The following is an 18,606-nucleotide window of genomic DNA, read 5'->3' on the forward strand; positions in this document are numbered from 1 at the left end:
TGTTTTACGTAACTGTGTAATTTCTATTTCTCATTTTAATAGTGTGTTCTCAGCTACTGAATCAGGATGTAGGTGATGTTACTGAAACACAAAGGCCAGCAGCTTTGAAAATCATGTATCACATGGTAATGTCATTTATGCATTCATGAATATTAAAAAAATGGCAGATGCTAGTAATTCTTGCACTGTTCTAATATTACATGTGGCTCTTGCCTTAGAATGTCTCACATGTGGAATAATCTTTTAATAGCTGATCACTGGGGACTCAAAGATGAGATGCATCCAGAGGTAACATCATTTTGACAGTTAGCCAGCACAAAAGCAATCTTCAGTGATTTTGGAAACTTTGGATTGCAAGATGTGAAAAAGTTATTACGGAGTATGGTTAGGTATTTTACACTGAGATAATACACGGTTGTATGTATTTCTTTGTGTTATATAATGTATCAGAAAATTCAAGTTCTGGTACTGGATTAATAATACATCTATCTTTGTTATCAGTTATGTATGATGTCTCAAGTTGATTGTACATAATTCAAGGGTCTCGATGACGTGTTGTCAGAAGTACCAGACTTAGTCTGTTTCAAGCTGTAGTACTTGTATTTAGATTGTCTTGTTAAAGTCACACTTTAAAAGATATTCTAGTTAAGCTGTACAAGTAGCGCGTTAAAGTCAAGAACACTTCTCTGCAAGACTTCCTCCAACTTAGATTTTGTAATGTTAAATTACTGTTAAATTTTAAACATAGTATTTTAATGTTTTTCAATTTCAATTAAGGGTTTGTTTCTGCTTTATTATTCTTATAATCATGTCCCTGAGAAGCTTCTCTCTACTGTGGAATTGGAAATTGAGTAGGAATTATAGTTGTGAATTATAAATATATATACATATATCCTTAAAGATGTTTTCATAGATAGTCAAGGTGACTGACTTAAAAACGCAACATCTCCTTTATTGTGACTTCTAATTTCTAAATGCTTTGCCTTGAAGTTAGCGTTCTGTTACTTTAGGTTACCTTGACTATCATTATATACTTCTAAAGATAAGCATTTGATTAAAGTTGTTTCAAAATTTCTTTTGTATTTATTGCATATCCATGGAATCATGTCATCAGAGGTAGGCAAAAATACCAGCCTGCAGAAGGATAATTTTAACAAAAATTACATGCATTATTACGTAATAGCCTGTAAGCAAGGGATTAGGGGAGCAGGTGAATGGAAGAATCTCTGTGTATTTGCTGAGCTGTCACCAATAAGGACTGTAATACTTTTTTCTTTCCTCCTTGCCTGCTATGGTAATGTTTTCCAGGAAATAAAAATGAGCTTTGTGGGGAGGCTTGGCTGGTTGCTTTTGTCTTTAAATGGAGCTTCTGATTCCTTTGGCTCATCTTCTGAAGTCACTGTTTGTAGATCCAGTGTTATGGGGCAGAATGCACTTTCAGGCTGGTTTACATCCAGACTTAACCAAATGTCAGCCTGAGATGCAGAACATCTCTAGGACTTCTTCCCATGTGAAGTCCAATGTGCTGTAGTTAAATCGGTTCTGCTAGTACTTCAGCTCTGGGTTTATTGTGGAGGTTTAAAATAGCTATGAAAACTAGGAGAACATTGTTCTTTTAAAATAATCTTTTCTGTAAGCATTCTTTTCCTAGTCAGTGTCCAGATAATCAAATGTGCTCATTTTAAACTTGCTAGTTAGTCATAAGTTAGGAAACTTGCAGTCAGCATTTGCAGGTGATGAGTATAGCCAAGGTTTCTGCTATTCTTGAGGAATGGTGCTGAAATTCTAAGCCTTTTTCAACTGATACACTGAAACTGGCTCTCGACTTGCCACTGGTTATTCTTCTGATACTCCAGGAGTTATGTGATAACCTGTGTGCCATGAATTGTGTATGGAAGTAGAGAGAAACTTGTCTACTTCTTTTTAGAGAAGCATACAGACTGTCTGCGCTGGTCAGTGGTAAGCTAGGAACCAACCTGACACTTTAAGAAGCAGTAGACTACGTTAAATCCTGCTGGGAAGTACGAAGCGCTTAACTTCTTTTAACAGTAGTACATGCATAAACCTACATAATTATTCTGCTTTGTCACTGTCGTGATTTATGTAGGCAGTTTTAGCTCATCTTTTGCTGAGAAGCAGTCGCTTTGAAGCAGTGCACGTACAGCCTCAGTAAGACTATTCAGAGACCTAAGATAGCAACGGCAACTTGATTGTATCAGGAATTAAAATTTCTTTAGGATTTTTTGGTACTCCCTGCAAAGCAGAAAGGATTTTTGTTTGAAGATAATAGCTCAACTGATATCAATATCAGTTCTGGTCTTAAGCACTTAGAATTGATAAATAACACTGCCCTCTATTCTTTGTTTCTAACTTCTTTTCCTATGGATCTGCCGAAATCCATGACAGGTGATCTTTGATAATCATCAGTTTTTCATTTTCATAGTGTGAGATTTCTTTTATGTGCTTTCTTCTACTTTTGAAGTTCCTCAAATGTATAAATTAACAGACACAATTACATTTTAATATTAGGGATATGAAATTGTGCAAAATACTGATTCAAGCGGGTAAATATTTACAAGTATTTCCCTACTTTATGAACATCATACAAAATTTAGAAAGCTTACTAGTTTCTTAAATAAATGATCCTATCTGAAATGTTAAAGTTTTGGGGAGATTTCATTGCTGCGTTTAGTCTTAATTTATCTGTTGACTTTTAAGTTGCATGTGTAATGGAATATTTTCAATTATGCTTTATTTGATGGGTCTGGGCAGATTACTAGCTATAACTTAATTTCTTAACGTGGCTGTAACGTGCTTGGTGTTTTCCAGCCCCTTTGGAGGGGTACTGGTTAATCTTAAGGCAAGCACAGAGAGGAATTAGTTTGGTTTCTGCTGTGGCTACAGACATGGAGACTTCTTGTTTGGAAAATCTTCATGTTTTTAACCAGAAGAATTCTTTTTCTGTTCTATGATGCTTCAAACTGGCCTGATTAAATAGGGCAATAGAAGTGAAGCTCTAAGGCTTGCAGGTCACCTTTTCATCTCTAGTGGCTTTTCCCACAAATATGCCCAATGTTCTTAAGGAAACTTTTTTTTTCTATCGCTAAAGTAGATCTTTAATTATTACATTGTTGTTGACCTAGGAGCAATAGTACGGGTGGAAGATAATATCTGTATATCAAACCTACAGCTGTGGCAGCAAGCTTTTATCATAAGAAGACGTACAAACTTAACAGGAAGACAATAACAGTAGAAGCAGGGGAAACCTAAGATGTTGGTATATATAGCTGATCAGAAAACAGTCTTTTAATATATACAAAAGCATATTGATTAGCATGAAATATTGTATGCTCACTTCTGTGTGCATGCCACATTGTAAATGTACAATTGCTAATGGTATTAGCGTATGATAGTGGTGATGGTTGTGCATTTGTGAATACTTAAAACATGCAAGCACACATAATAAATAAAGGGTACTAAATGGTTGATCTAAACAGGTATTATTAAGTAAATATTATTGTACAATCGGAAAAAACAACATTGAAATTGAGTAGCTGAAGCAGAGAAAAAGGGGTTATGCTGAAATTGAATTTGTGCAGTCTGAAGACCTGCAGTTGCTAGGCTACTGACACTGCCATTGTGTGAGTCTTGTGCAACACAATGCTCAGTCTTTTCTCCTGCATTCTTTTATAACTGCATTGTTATGTGAACATCAAGGTTTAGTTCCTTCATGGTCAAGTAAAGTCATTTTACTCTACAAACAGAACAAGATTTTTGCGTTTTGGAAGTGGCAAGGTCTTGGAATGATCGTGGAAATTCTTAAATGGTTTACAAAATATGATTCTTAGGCTAAGGTAGGAGTTACTAGGCATTTATCACTAAGATATTGATATATAGCCATGTCTATGTATCTAGTCCATCCAAATGTTATTTTTAAATAATGTAATTCTATGATGAACAGAACTTCAATTTAGTGTTTTTTTCCCCCAAGATTTAGCAACTTAAAATGTTGCTGCTGCTGCTTATGCCAGTTGGGAGGAAAAAAAAGTTTTTGTTGTCCTCCCTCTTTCCCTCATCTCCTTGGAAACTGTGAGCACTCTGTTAGATTTCCAAGGGCAGTATATGTGTTTTTTACATGCACAGTTTTTTCAGTGTATACTCGACAAGATAACTACTTATATATCATTTATTTTAAAATGTGTTTTTAACCAAGGATACACATTTTTGTTGTTTAAAAATGCATTGTGTGAAGTAATATGTAGTACACTTATTCATTTAAGTTGCATTTGTAATTTTTACCAAATTGCTAAAGTGAATACTGCTTTTTTTCCCTTGTATTATAAACATGTTCAGCAGAAATCTATGTCTGAAAAACAGTCTGTTGTAAACCGCTTTGGTGCATGATGCTTGTGAGAGGCGTAGCAGTCAATGTCACAATTGCAATTTCTTCTTCAAATACAAAACCAAAACAATTAACAACATACGCTTTGAAGAGAAGTATAATTGTAAAGGATTATGGGATTAGTTACAAGGAGTTTCAAGTGCTTTCTACTGTGCAGCTTAAAATATTTTACATATATAACGTAGTTTGTTTTTCTGTGGATTATTTTATTTTGTTTTTTTTCATACACAACTAGGAAAAAACTGCCAGGAATCAAAGTTTACTAATGCTTCTTAGGCATAAATTGTGAAATAATACAATATCACAAAACAACATTTTTCATTCACGTGGTAGTCTTATTTAGAGGATGCTTTCATTTGGATATCAGACCTTAAGAAAAAAGTACATGATCACTCAGTACACGAGATGATCCAGCCGCTTAGTCATCTTCATGGCCCTGTGTCCAGGTCTCTCTTGAAGTAGTCAAGGTGTGTGGCCTCACCAGTGCTGAATGGAGGGGAAGGATCACTTCCTTTGAGCTTCTGGTAGCTCTTCTGATGCAGCCTAGGAAACCTTTTAGCCTCCTTTGCCACAAGGGCATGGTCCCTTCAGCAGTCTTATTGATTCACGTAATTGATGTATGTACAAGGAGAGCTCTAAAACTCTGATATGTTCAAGAAGTGGTTATACTTTAAGTGAGTATCTCCTTAGTGATATATCTTCCTATGTGAAGCTTTCTGATTTTATTCTTTTAAGGAAGCAGTTGTGCTTAATAAATAATAACTGAAGTTGTGCCTGAATTATTTCCTGTTACTTTCATATCTCAAAAAGAGATCTTTGGAATTTTTGTTTCATAACGACTTTTTCCTCCAAGTTTGCTTTGGTCCATAAAGGTAATTGTGGTTGAAACTATAACAGAAAATGGTTGCATTTCTGAAACATACATATAAATAAAAATTTGAAGGTGGACTAGCCTTAGATTACCAGTAATCATCACTTCCTCAAAAGTGTGTGGCTAGTGCCTATCCTGTCATTAGGATATGTATATGGAGTACCTTGTAACTTTTCTGTTGATAACTGTAGCCCAGCTATCCATAGATAGATGCATGTGGAGCTCCTAAATGACTGGCCAGGTTTTGTTTTCTACAAGAAAAATAAAAAACAACCACAAGCACTATTTTTTTTTTTAAGCAAAATAATTGAGTCTTGATGAAAAGCGTCTATTGCTAGAAACCCTTCCTAGTATGTTGTGTGTTTTGTTGCAAGTGTTTGTATCAATTTGTTATATTTCCTCTTAGTACTACTTAATATGTTGAATGTTTGTATTGATGAAAAAGTGTTTTACGGTAGTGTTGCACTTTGTTAACAATCGGTACTCTACAAGTGAGAATGAAGTGCATTGTAATATAAAATTGAGAATAACAATTCATTAAAGTAATAAATTTGCAGGGAGGAATGAATTTTAGCAAACAAGACCTTTGCTGATGTTTACATTCTTGGCATGTAAATGGATTATAGAAAAATGACCGGGCTTATGTTCTGTCTAGGCAGACGTTTGATATATAATCATTAATCAGTTATTGAGTTAAACATACAGTTCATCTGGCCCAGTAGATTATTTCTTGTGTTTTTATGTTAAAGTCAGTTATCCTCACATTCTGAGCAGGGCAAGTAGTTTGAGATTCCTTTTGTAATACTGTTTCTCATAAATAAGCATATTTTTTCCCTCTAGTATTTCTTGTACTACACCATTCTTCTAAAGGCCTTTTCTGCTACAGCTTTTAAATTCCCTGCAGATGATTATTTCTCTCATATACAGAAGAGAAAATGTGCAGTTAGAGTGAGTGATTTTGTGCAGACTTCTAATTTGCAGAGGTGATCTAGAGGAAAATCTTTGTTCAGACACTGGAGTCACAGGTTGCTAAGCAGTAATACAGTAATGTTGTAGTAAACTTTGCTTTATATTTTCCACAACTCACTTCAAATTTTGTTACATGGTAGTTAAGGAAACTTAGCTTCTCCTGAAAGGATGACGGTGATGATAGGTAATTCATAGTTGTACTAAGATAGTGGTATAGAATCGTGAAGGTTGGAAAAGAACTCAGAGATCATCTAGTCCAACCATGAACACATCACCCATGCCCACTAAGCCATGTCCCTCAGTACCACATCTACACATTTCTTGAATGCCTCCTTGGGCAGCCTGTTCCAGTGAGTTACTGTGCTTTCTGAGAAGAAATCTTCCTCATATACAACCTGAACCTCCCCTGGCACAACTTAAGGCTATTATTCCTTGTCCTATCTCTAGTTAATTGGGAGAAGATGATGACACCCACCTCACCACAACTTCCTTTCAGGCAGTTGTAGAGAGCAGTAAGGTCTCCCCTGAGCCTCCTTTCTCAAGGCTAAACAATGCCAACTCCCTCAGCCACTCCTCATAAGACTTGTGCTCCAGACAGCTCACAGCTGCATTGTCCTTCTCAGGACATACAAGACGTCTTTCTTGTAATGGGGCACCCAAAACTGAACGCAGTTGGTGTTCAGTTCAAGGTGTGGCCTTACCAGTGCTGAGTACGGGGAACAATTAGTTCCCTGCTCCTGCTGGCAACACTATTTCTGATGCAAGCCAGGATGCCATTGGCCTTCTTGGCCGCCTGGGTACACTGCTGGCTCATGTTCAGCAGGCTGTCAACACCCCCAGATCTTTTTCCTCCATGTTTGTTGGCATGTTGTTTGATGTGTTTAACACAGAAGTACTGCACGTGGTTTATTTTGTCCAGATGCCTCTGTGAGGAATGAAGAGATAGCAGAGAAGACATCACACTTTGATTTAGACAGTGTTAAAATCTGACTACAGGAGAAAGTGAAGAACAGCTTCAGCTAGTGGCAAATCAGGAACAATTAATGTTTTCATGTGCTGTTTACTACTTCCCTGCATCCCACAGCCCTAAGAGACTCTTTCAGTGTTATCAAAATCCCCTTCTTTTGTAATGCTGAAGAAGCCTGTGAACATCCACCTGGCTTTAATTCTGTTATGTTCGTTTATACCTCATAAATGCAAGATTTTACTGTTTAAAACAAAAGCTAGCTGTATTCTTAAGGTGGAAAATGAATATTTATGGAAACAAAAAGGCGTTGTTCTGTTCTTTAACACTGTGTTTTCATGTATTTTAATGATTTTCTGTCTTAAAGGCAAAAATGTCCCAGGTTAGACAAGTGGGTCTTTTAGCTGCTGGATGTCAGCCATGGAACAAAGATGTTTGTGCTGCTAGCGGGGACAGATTTGCCTACTGTGCTACGCTTGCTATTTATATTTATCAGGTAAAGACTATTTTTATTTAACAGACTAATTTTTATACATTACTGTCTATATCACTTTGAGCCCTTTCAGTATGTTTCTTTAGAAGTACGATTACTGCTGAGAAGGTATCTGTGTAGTACTCAATTTCCCATTCAAGATACCTTTTCCAAATTATTTTTTCTACTAGTTACAGTAGGTGAAAAAGTTGATTTAAATATTATATTGGAAGTTGTGTGTGTCCAGAATTATTTGCATTTAAAAAAAAAAAAACAAACAGGCTCAATCCAATAAATGCTTGAGATGAATGAAGTGCAGTAATAGAACAGGTTTTGAGAGGGAAATGAAGCAATTACACAGTTTCATTTGAATTGTAAAAGTAATCTTTTAAGGCAGCTTTAACGTGTTCTGGGGAACTTTGGACATGGATCTACCAAGTTGTGGATTCCTTGGCCGACCTTTCTTTTGTTTGGAATAAGCTATTACTTTCATTGTTTCTGAACTGCAGAGCAGTGTGGTTTTTTAATATTCCCAGTTGCTGTACACCAACAAACAAAAAAAAAATGTAAATGCTGTCATGTGTCATGTTCAGACTGAAAAATAGTGCAGGAAATAAAGGATGAAGTTATTTTAACTGCGCAGGTTATACTGCTAGTGGGATTAGAATAAAATTTTGTGTTGAGTTTAGGGATTTTTAAAATTAGACTAAGTAAAATAAGAAATGAGAAGAATTTCGTACTTATTTTTGTATTGTCTCTTGTAGATTACCTATAAAGAACGTATTTTAGAATCCTTCTGTAAAAGTTGTTTTCAGTGCAGTTATTAAAAGAAGATAATTGTGTATAAGTGAAAATAATAACATGTTAATACTGTTTGAGCTGATTGAATATTTGGCGACTTTTCAGTGGAAGATCAATTCATAAAAATATAATTGATTGAGATATCGGGTAGTCAGAATTGTTAAATCTGTCACAGTTCATCTATAAGCCCGAACTGTTCTCCTACTCAACAGTGTTTAAGGTGAGTTTTCAAAATATTTATTTCTAAAATGAATTTTTACTTTTTGTTTAGCTGGATCACCAGTACAATGAATTCAAGCTCCAAGCAATTATGTCTGAGCATAAGAAGACAATCACAGCCATATCTTGGTGTCCGCACAATCCTGACATTTTTGCGAGTGCCAGTGCAGATTGTTTAGTAATTATTTGGAATGTGCCTGAGCAGAAAGTTGTGGCCAAGCTGGATGATACAAAAGGTATTTCAGACACGGAGATCTGTTTGTTCCATACAGTTTATCTTCTACTATCGTAAATATTTGATATACAGTAAACTAGTAGTTGAGTAGTAGGCTAGGATATAACAGTTACACGACAGAATGTGATCAGATACTGTTCATTTTAGAAAATTATGATAATGTATTCAAGTAAATTGCTCCAAACTATCCAGTAATTAGTGAAGAAAAAATATAAAGGAAAGAATGAAGTACTTGACCAAGTAAGGAATTTACATTGCCATTGATTTCTTTTTGAGCAGAAACAAACATTTTTATCATTTTACAAAGGATAAATAATTGAGATTTAAACCTTAGGTAATGTATTTTCATGATAACCTTATGAAAATGAAGCCAAATAGAATGTAGCATTCAGCAAATTGAAGTAGAATCCATGAATTTGAAGAACAGTTTTTATTGAAATATTCTAATGGTTGCCCAACCACATAATATCTGAGGACTTAAAACTGCTGATTAGGAGATTGCAGAATAGAGGTGTTAAATGTCTATACCTGTTACCTTTTCCTGCCCAGTTCTGCTTCATTCAATCAAAACCAGCATGTATATTTTTGTTCTTACATGCAGTCAGTTGGCCATGTTTGACTCCTGTATTTACGTTCTTGGAAAACAGATGCAGCCTGAAAACAGTCAGTATCTCAGATTGTTCCAGGACATTTTGGGACTCACTGCTCTCTTTGTAGAGAGTATCTGGGATACCTCAGAATATCCTGTATGTCTTGCATATGCTGCAAAAGGAATAAGTAGGGATGCACGCAATGATTTGATCAAATCCAAACAGAAGATTGGCTCCAGTTATGCAGTAATGTAAAAACTGATCCTAGTTTCTCAACACATCGCTTATTGAGAAAACTACTTCAACCAGTAAATACATGTGAAGTAACAGCTTTTCTAGTTTTAAACTTTATAAAAATCACTTTATTTTTAGGATAGTCTGTTGAAGGCTCCTGATAATGTGGAAGTATCAAAGACAGCGAAAGTAGCATTAAAATGTCTAAATTGGAACAGTTACAAATTTTCAGCTTGAGGAGTTTGTCTTGTTGTTTACCCCTTCAGACAGGCATTATTAAATTTCAAGGATAATTAGTGTTGGAGTTGCTAAGTTTGAAATCCTTAACCTGCAGACCCTGTAGGTAGGTGTTATGTAACTGAATTAAAAATGCCAGATTTCCAGAGGTAAACTATCAAGAATGCGCTTTAATTTCCAAACTTTCCAGTTTTGTCACAAACCTATCTCTGTTATACTTATCTCTAAATTAAATTTCATTGTGTTTTGCAAAATAGAAATTGTAAGCTAGTTTTTACTGTGTTACTAACTAATGCAGATAGCTTGCAGTAAAACATTGTGAGTGAAATTGCAAATGAATGACAGGAATGTTTACAGGATCAAGCTTATACTCCCTTATGTGTCTGATTGTCCTTGGCACTAATGAAATCAAGTACAGCTGTCATGAATTACAGCCTGTCAAAGTAGCATTCAAATAATTTGAGAAATATTTCTACGTTATAGATATATGTAGTTTACTTTCACACCATAAAATGTTCATACAGTTGACTAAGTTTCTGTCTAATCATTCTTATTTAAAGAATAATTGTTTCTAGAGGCTTTCAAGACAATTGCTAATGCTGAGCCTGGCAGTAATGTACTGAATTTCAAATCCTTATTGTGTATGTTTCAGGAATTCCTGCGTCACTTAGCTGGTGCTGGAATGAAGGTGACACAGTTGCATTTGTGTCCCGCAGAGGTCCCTTGTACATTTGGACTATCTCAGGACCTTTCAGCGTGGTAACTGCACATAAAGGAGCACATAGTTTCTTGTCGGATATCTGTCTGTTTAGATGGCATCCGAAAAAAAAAGGGAAAGTAGTCTTTGGACATACTGATGGAAGTCTGTCTATTTTTCAGCCAGGTAAAAACTGATATGGTAAAATATGTGTATATTTTTGTTGATGATGATTTTGGTATATGCATGTAATTCTGTACTTTTTTTCATTTAGATTTTTATGAACACAAGCACGTATACAAAACTTATATACCCTTATATATCACAGGTCCTTATAATATCACAAATTATTTAGATAGAAAGCACCCAGTATTTTCTTTGTTGGTTCTTCTTTATGTGATAACACTGAAAATTTTGACAAGTGTAACAAACTTTAGGGAGTGATAACAGCCATAAAATTCTACTGAATTGTATTTCCCAGTAATTTTTTATTCTGTGTAGACCAGCTTGAATTTTTCAATAGTCTCTTACTTTGCTTCTGTATTGTTCTAGGGTTCTTTGTCTTTTTGTAGGTCAAGCTTTCTATAAGCCCAGTATGGAAAATTCTCTTTTCTTAAGGACTGTTTGGGGAAGAATTTCTCTTTATTGTCTGTAATTGACCCAACACATCTATGCATACTTTGTAGATAGCCCAGTAATCCAGTGAAAGTGTCTTGTTGAATAAGGACCCGTCCTTCTAAGATAAAATGTGGGTCAGTAAATAGTTTTCTCTGAAGACAGGTTGCTGTATGCAATAGTCTGATTTTTTTTTTCTAGGTACTTCTTTCTCCTCTGCTGAAAACTGATTTTTCAGCTTTGAAGAAAATTGCTCTTTAAACAATACACTGATTTTTCCACAATATTCCAACAGCCACTGAAAAAAAATTCTTTTTCAGTTAATTGTACTAAATTGTCACGTGCTTCAGCAGTTCTTTGCTGAATCAGTACTGGCGTAGGGAAATGAAAGTCTTGTAATAATGCCTCTAAGTATATATTGGACTGAGATTCTCTTGTTTTCTTTTCTTTAGATTTCAATATGAAAATAGAGTAGAAAATAGAAATAATTGGAAAGGGATTTCTGTTGTACAGATAGAGCATTGATACTGATGGAGATCAGTGACAAGTGGTTCCCCCCAGGGTCAGTGCTGGGACTGATACTCTTTAATATCTTCATCAATTACATTGCCAGTGGGGTAGAGTGCACCCTCAGCAAGTTTGTGGATGACACCAAGCTGCGGGGTGTGGTCAACATGCCTGAGAGATGGGATGCCATCCAGAGGGACCTAGACATGCATGAGTAGTGGGCCCCAGAGAACCTCATGAGGTTCAGTAAACCCAAATGCAAGGTCTTGCACCTGGGTGGTCAATCTCCACTACAAATACAAGCTGGAGGACGCAATAATTGAGCACAGCCCTGCCAAGAAGGACTTGGGGATACTGATGGATGGTAAGCTGGACATGAGAAAGCCAAACGTATCCTGGGCTGCATCAAAAAAGCATGGCCAGCAAGGAGTGGGAGGTTATCCTGTCCCTCTACTCTGTGCTGGCGAGGCCTCACCTGGAGTACTGCGTCCAGATGTGGAGTCCTCAGTACAGGAGAGAGGTAGACCTGCTGGAGCGTGTCCAGAGGAGGGCCACAAAAATGATCCAAGGGATGGAACACCTCCCCGGTGAGGACAGGCTGAGAGAGCTGGAGCTGTTTAACCTGGAGAAGGGAAAGCTCTGAGGTGAACTGATAGCATCCTTTCAATATGTAAAGAAGAGTGATTGGAAAGAGGACAGACTGTTCAGCAAGAACTGTTGTGACAGAACAAGGGGAAATGGCTTCAAGTTTAAAGAAGGTAGATTTGCATGATATAAAAGGAAAAAGTCTTTTATGGTGAGGATGGTGAGGCACTGGCACAGGTTGCCTGGGGATGCAGATGCCCTGTTCCTGGAGACACTCAAAGCAAGGCACCTCCTAGGTGTCCGTACTCCCTAATCAGTTGGTTGTGCTTCCTTAAAAACTGAGGTGTTTGAACATGACTGGCATTGTTCATTCAAGAGGACTTTTGGTGGGAATCCTAAAGTTCTGGCTAATATTTAATGATGTTTTTGATGATGTGCCTGATGCTTAGAAGAGACAACTGCACCTTTGTAGTTTTCCTGTATACGAACGTAAGTGGAGTGAAGGCGTCAATTTATGCAGCTATGAGTTGTACTGCAGTTTTAAATTCATTGCCCTATTTCTGGAAACTGATTTATAAGGTTAACACCAGATATAAAGTGAAATAATAGAGAATAATAGTTATTTTAATATTAAGGTTGTTCCCCAATGAACAAGAAACTTTTCTGCATTTTTGGTACTAATTTTGGTAGGCGTATTCTATATCAATCATTAAGTACGGTTAAGTGTGCATTTATCAAAATATAATAAATTAATGATATTTCTCCTTATCAAAAATGAGAAATGGATTAAAATCTGAATAACTGAAGATTTTAATTGCTAAAAAGTGATTCAAAACTACTTTCATAGGTTTTTTCTTAGTACAAGGTCACAACTTCAAAAATACAGATTTATCTTCTTGTTTATTCTTTAGGATCTTTATAAAACTAAGAGTCAGCTCTTCACGTAAACAATATGTGGGAAGTAGAGATGATTTTTAAAATGGTGGTTCTGAGTAGTATGGATTATTGAGTGAAATAGGCCATCTGTTACGCAGGTGTTAAATTAGATATTTAATCACAGGGGTGGTAGGGATTGGAAGGGACCTCCAGTGATCATCAAGACAAACGCCCCTGCTAAAGCAGGTTCCCTAGAGTAGGTTGCACGGGAAGATGTCCAGGTATGTCTTGAATATCTCCGGAGAAGGAGACTCCACAACCTCTCTGGGCAACCTGTTCCAGTGCCCCATCACTCTGACAGTAAGAAGTTCTTTCGTATGCTTGTATGGAAGTCCCTGTGTTCCAGTTTCTGCTTGTTGCAACTTGATCAATTGCTACATACCGGTGAAAAGCATCTGCACCAATCCGCTTGACTCCTGCACTTCAGATATTTATAAACTGTGGTGTGATCCGTTCTCAGCCTTCTTTTCTCTGAACTGAAGAGTCCCAGCTCTCTCAGCCTTTCCTCATAAGTGAGATGCTTCAGATCCCTAATAGTCTTTGTAGCCCTAATGACCTGTTCTGTCTTTAAAATCTATGAATGTTTAATAGTTGCCCACACAGTTTTGGGAAGTAATAATTTCTGAAGGCAGTTGTTTTGAAACTGTTGCTTTGACTGCTACAAACCTTTTCTTGTTTGCGTTGTTTTTCTTTTGCCTGTATTTTCTGTATTGTATGTATTTACTTCTTAGTAACATACATGTGTTTTAAAAATAGTCATCTGCAGAACTACTTTAGGTCAAATATTGCAAAGTCAGCTTCCTTGAGTTCACTGGTGCAAATAGAAGAGCAGACTGTAAACAATTTCAGGGAGAGACAAAAGTGAGATCTACTATTCAGAGGATATATTTGATATGACTTTGAAATAATCTGTATTCTTGTGCTCTTAAAGGTTCTAAAAATCAGAAACATGTCTTAAGACCAGAGTCTCTTAAAGGAGCAGATGAAGAAGATCCAGTTACAGCACTGGAATGGGACCCTTTGTCAACTGACTACCTTCTTGTTGCTAATTTACATAATGGCGTTCAACTAGTTGATTCAGAATCTCTGTCCTGTATCACAAAATTTAGTTTTCCCAGTGCAGCAGCATCTGTTCAGTGTTTAGCCTGGGTTCCTAGTGCACCTGGAATGTTTATAACTGGAGGTAAGCCCTTTATTTTCCAATTTACAGAAAAGTGATAAATATAGCATTTAGTCTTCAAAACTGATATCAAAGGTTTGATCTTTGTTTCTTAACGTTTTTACAAATGGAAGCATATACAGATTGAACAAAAAATACCCCTCAAATATTTGTGTGGAGAAGAACAGAAAACTATGCTGAACGGTTTTTAAATGTATTTACATGCAGGTGACATCTAACTATTTTTGCTAGATAATATTTTCCTTATACAGACTTCGGCAATAATATTTAAGTTGCTTGGGAATAAGAGTAAAAAGTGTTGTGCAAGTGCATATCACTTGCTTCTCTGCTTTCTCTATTTTTGGAGAGATTATCATTTTTAAGCTATTTCCTTCCTCTTCCTTATACCTTAGTGTCAAGGTTGGAGAACCAATGAATAAGGGAAGTCAGACTTTGAGAACATTTTATGACAGGGATTCTGAGGAGTTTATTTGCTGAATTTTAAATAACTAATATGACTAATTACTGTTTTTAATAGTGAAATTACTGTGGAGGTGTCTGTGCTTGCCTATAAGGTCTTTTAGGATAATAAGCTTAATTCATTGGGGTTCTTTTGCTTGTTTGTTTTTTTTGCCTCTATTAGTCCTTAAATAGTGTATGTGCAGTAAAACAGAGAAATTAAAAATGTGTTTTTGTATTTGTAACTTCAGATTCTCAAGTTGGTGTGTTACGTATTTGGAATGTTTCACATACAACACCTATAGATAATTTTAAATTGAAGAATTCTGGTTTCCATAGCCTGCATGTGCTAAGTTCTCCTCCAAAGAAGAAGTGTAAGTGTACTTTTGATTGTTATTCATTACAATGCATGCAAGTTAAGAGAATATTTTTTGTGAATCTTGGTGTAGTCAAGTCTGTCTCTGAGATTTTGTTTGCTCTGTGGTTCTCAGTTAAACAAAATATCCTCTGGTGCCAGTGAATGAATGTGTAAGGGATCAAGCCCTTTACAACATCCTTCTTTAGTAGACCAGGCTTTGTACTCCCCTTTATATATATGTGTGTGTGTGTGCGCGTGTGCATATGTGTATGTAAAAAGTAAACTGTTGGGAATACAAAGCAATTTTCTGTGTAACTGTTTATTAATATTTCATAAAAATTAGAAAATAATCATTTGTGTATATTTTTCTTTTATTAAGCGTTTTCATTTCCATCTCCTATTAAATATCCTCATACATCCTCGACAAGTGAGGCTGTTCCTCCTCCGACTTTAACACAAAAACAAGCATTTTCTCTTCCTCCTGGCCATGTTGTCTGTTGTTTCTTGGATGGTGGTGTTGGGCTTTATGACATGGGAGCCAAAAAGTGGGATTTCCTTAGAGATTTGGTAGGTCTTTTATTTTCTGTTTTGGAATGACAGTTTGGCTTATACAGCTTTTTCCAACAGTAAATTTGTTGTCATTAAGAAATAAAGATTTAAGAGTTTTCTGGTTGACAGTGATGTTTGTTTTAACTGAAATTTTATTAATACTTCATGATCTTCTAAGAAATATTATCTGGATGGTTTCTCATTATCTGGAATGACAGCTGTGATGTAATGAGGGAGAAGAAATGTGCCACTCAAGTGGTGAAGTTCACTCAGGTCGAAATGACAAAGGCTAAATTACATAGGTAACTCTGAAAGTAATGCCTCCTATTTATTTCCTCAGAAACTGCATCAGGTACAAAAAGCACAGTAAAGCTACTTGATAGAGCAAATTCTCAGCTACAAAACATTCTTTTTCAGTGTTGTCACCACCATTAGCTATGCGTCTTCGTCAGCAGTGAACGAGAGCCTGCATGCCATGCTCTTAAGAAAAATCCACACCAGCAGAGGTGACCTGCTGTTTTACAGCTGCTATGGTGTTGTCATTACTAGGAAGATGTTGCCCATGCAGTTCATCTTTCATTGACCTAAACAGAAGGAAGTCAGAAGGTGCCAAATCCAAACCATATGATGGGTGTGGTAGGACAGTCCTGCCAAGATTGGCAGTGTGCTCCACAGTCTTCAGACTCACATGGAGCCTGGTGTTACCATGCTGCAAGAGAAAGTCTGACTCTGGAAGTTCGAGCCTTCTGCTTAGTTAGCAGTGCTATGTAGTAGTCAGAGTTGATGGTTTCTTCAGGTTCCAGAAAATCCAGAAGGATCACACCTTTCCTATCTCAAAATACAGTGCACATCACTTTACCTGCTGAGGGCTGCGTTTGGAACTTCTTAAAGGAGGAATTCACACATCACTACTGTATGGACTGCCATTTTGACTCCTGCTCCAAGTGGTGACACGACATCCCATCACTGGTAATTATGTGATCCAGGAAGCTTTCACCTTTGGACTTGTATTGGTTCAGTTTGTCCTGACGAATTTGCATACTATGTTCTTTCTGTTCCTCTGTGAGCATTCATGGGACCCACCTGGTGATATTCCAATGCTGCCACCTCTGTTTCCAGCACAGTGAAACCGATATTCAGTTCTATACGTAGTTTCCTAGGCATAATCTACTGATTTGAGTGGATGAGTTGATTGAGTTGCTCTTCATTTTGTGGTGAGATAGGGGCTTGTCTTTCAAATCACTGTTGCTGCAGCTGAAACACACCACCCACTGCCTCACTGTGCTCATGTCTTTGTAAATGTTCTGCAAGTGTCAGTAAATTTCAGTGGGTGCAGTTTTTTCTGCGTGGAGGAATCTGGTGACTCTCCTTTGCTTCATAATCGCTCCTATGTCAGATGCAGTTTTGTCAGAGTGCCCTTCTGTTGCTATCTGTCGTGTAACAACAAAATGCAACAGAACAATGTTGGGATGGTTCAATCTCTACTGCTGTACCACCAACATCCACCTCTAACATCATGGCCTTGGTAATAAAATAGGAGGCATTACTTTTGGAGCAGACCTCATATTAGTTTGTTTTGTCGCAGAAGTTCACAATTGGATTTATCTCATGTTAGGTGAGCCTCATTTTCCCTGGTCTGTTAGTTATTCAAAAGGATTTTTCTTTTCTTTTTTCTCCACTACCTTTTTTCTTGGAAAACTGAAATAGTTCAGAGGTATGCTCCAGTATGTGTTTGAATAGAGGCTTATGTTCTGTTTTCATTTCTGTTGGTTTTTTTTCTGTAAATCAACTGAGGTTTAAAAAATTCTTAGTTATTTGTTTCTCATGTTTTGTCAAATTTAATTCCACAAGACTGTTTTAATCAATTAAGATGGGAAAGGTTGAAGGGTTGAAGTATAAACTGCAATATAACACGGACATGTTTTAGAACACAGAAAGCTCATTGGAACATTAGAAAATGTTTTAGAATATAATCAACGGAGCTTGTTTATTTCAGTCACATAGTCTTTACCTAAAAGGTAAAATTAATTTTCTGTTTCTTGTGGCATCATCCTGTTGCTTTAGGGCAACATTTTTCTGTTCTTAATAGTGTTCTTGAAAGGACGAAGTGCTATAGACCAAGCTATTTTAATGCTTTTTGATTTTGACTGAATAGTCATAATGTGCAGGGTTTTTTGAAATCATAATTGGTCTAATAGGTTTTAATGGAGCTGATCGTAGAGTTTACCAGGAGCTGGGCTTCTGGGAGGAAAAACATTAAATGTAATAAAAACGGACTCCATATTTTTTTCCTTTAAGGGACATGTTGAGACCATCTTTGATTGTGAATTCAAACCTGATAACCCTGATCTTCTTGCTACAGCTTCATTTGATGGCACGATAAAAGTTTGGGACATAAATACTTTAAAAGCAGTTTACACATCTCCTGGTAATGAGGGGGTTATTTATTCCATTTCTTGGGCTCCAGGTAAGAATGTTTTGCTTCAGGCGTTAAAGTTCTTGAATCGGCATTGACTAGCAGCACTTTGTGTTATGAAAGTATTTATTTTAGACAGAAGGGTGTCTTAGAAGTTTTTAAACGTAACTGAAATAATGTATTTAAGTCTTGTAGAGTCTAGTGCCTGTGGAGATTTACCCTTGTGAGGAATGATCTCTGCGTTTCATATTAAATCTGGAGGAAGGAAGCTGTCCAGTTTTTCTAGCATTACTAGAATTATCATCAGAGATGATGAAAAGGCTTCCTTTGC

The 18,606-nt window shown here is 36.5% G+C and overlaps 1 protein-coding gene across 15 annotated transcripts in view; it reads left to right on the forward strand.

The window, feature by feature from the left end:
• WDR17 (WD repeat domain 17) overlaps positions 1-18,606 on the forward strand; it is a 53,822-nt gene that overhangs the window by 8,545 nt on the left and 26,671 nt on the right. For 8 of the 15 annotated variants that reach the window (XM_021396193.1, XM_021396182.1, XM_021396183.1 and 5 more), the window contains 7 exons: positions 7,574-7,702; positions 8,751-8,934; positions 10,647-10,877; positions 14,266-14,517; positions 15,204-15,326; positions 15,690-15,877; positions 18,158-18,326. In XM_021396193.1, coding sequence (XP_021251868.1) covers positions 7,580-7,702; positions 8,751-8,934; positions 10,647-10,877; positions 14,266-14,517; positions 15,204-15,326; positions 15,690-15,877; positions 18,158-18,326 — 1,270 coding nt within the window. In that variant the 5' untranslated portion in view covers positions 7,574-7,579. Of the gene's footprint in view, positions 1-42; positions 126-7,573; positions 7,703-8,750; positions 8,935-10,646; positions 10,878-14,265; positions 14,518-15,203; positions 15,327-15,689; positions 15,878-18,157; positions 18,327-18,606 lie in introns of all 15 variants that reach the window. The other 7 variants (XM_021396178.1, XM_021396179.1, XM_021396180.1 and 4 more) reach the window with 1 other exon arrangement.

This window comes from Numida meleagris, chromosome 4 (assembly GCF_002078875.1).
Source record: "Numida meleagris isolate 19003 breed g44 Domestic line chromosome 4, NumMel1.0, whole genome shotgun sequence".
In the NCBI taxonomy this organism is placed as follows: Eukaryota; Metazoa; Chordata; class Aves; order Galliformes; family Numididae; genus Numida; species Numida meleagris.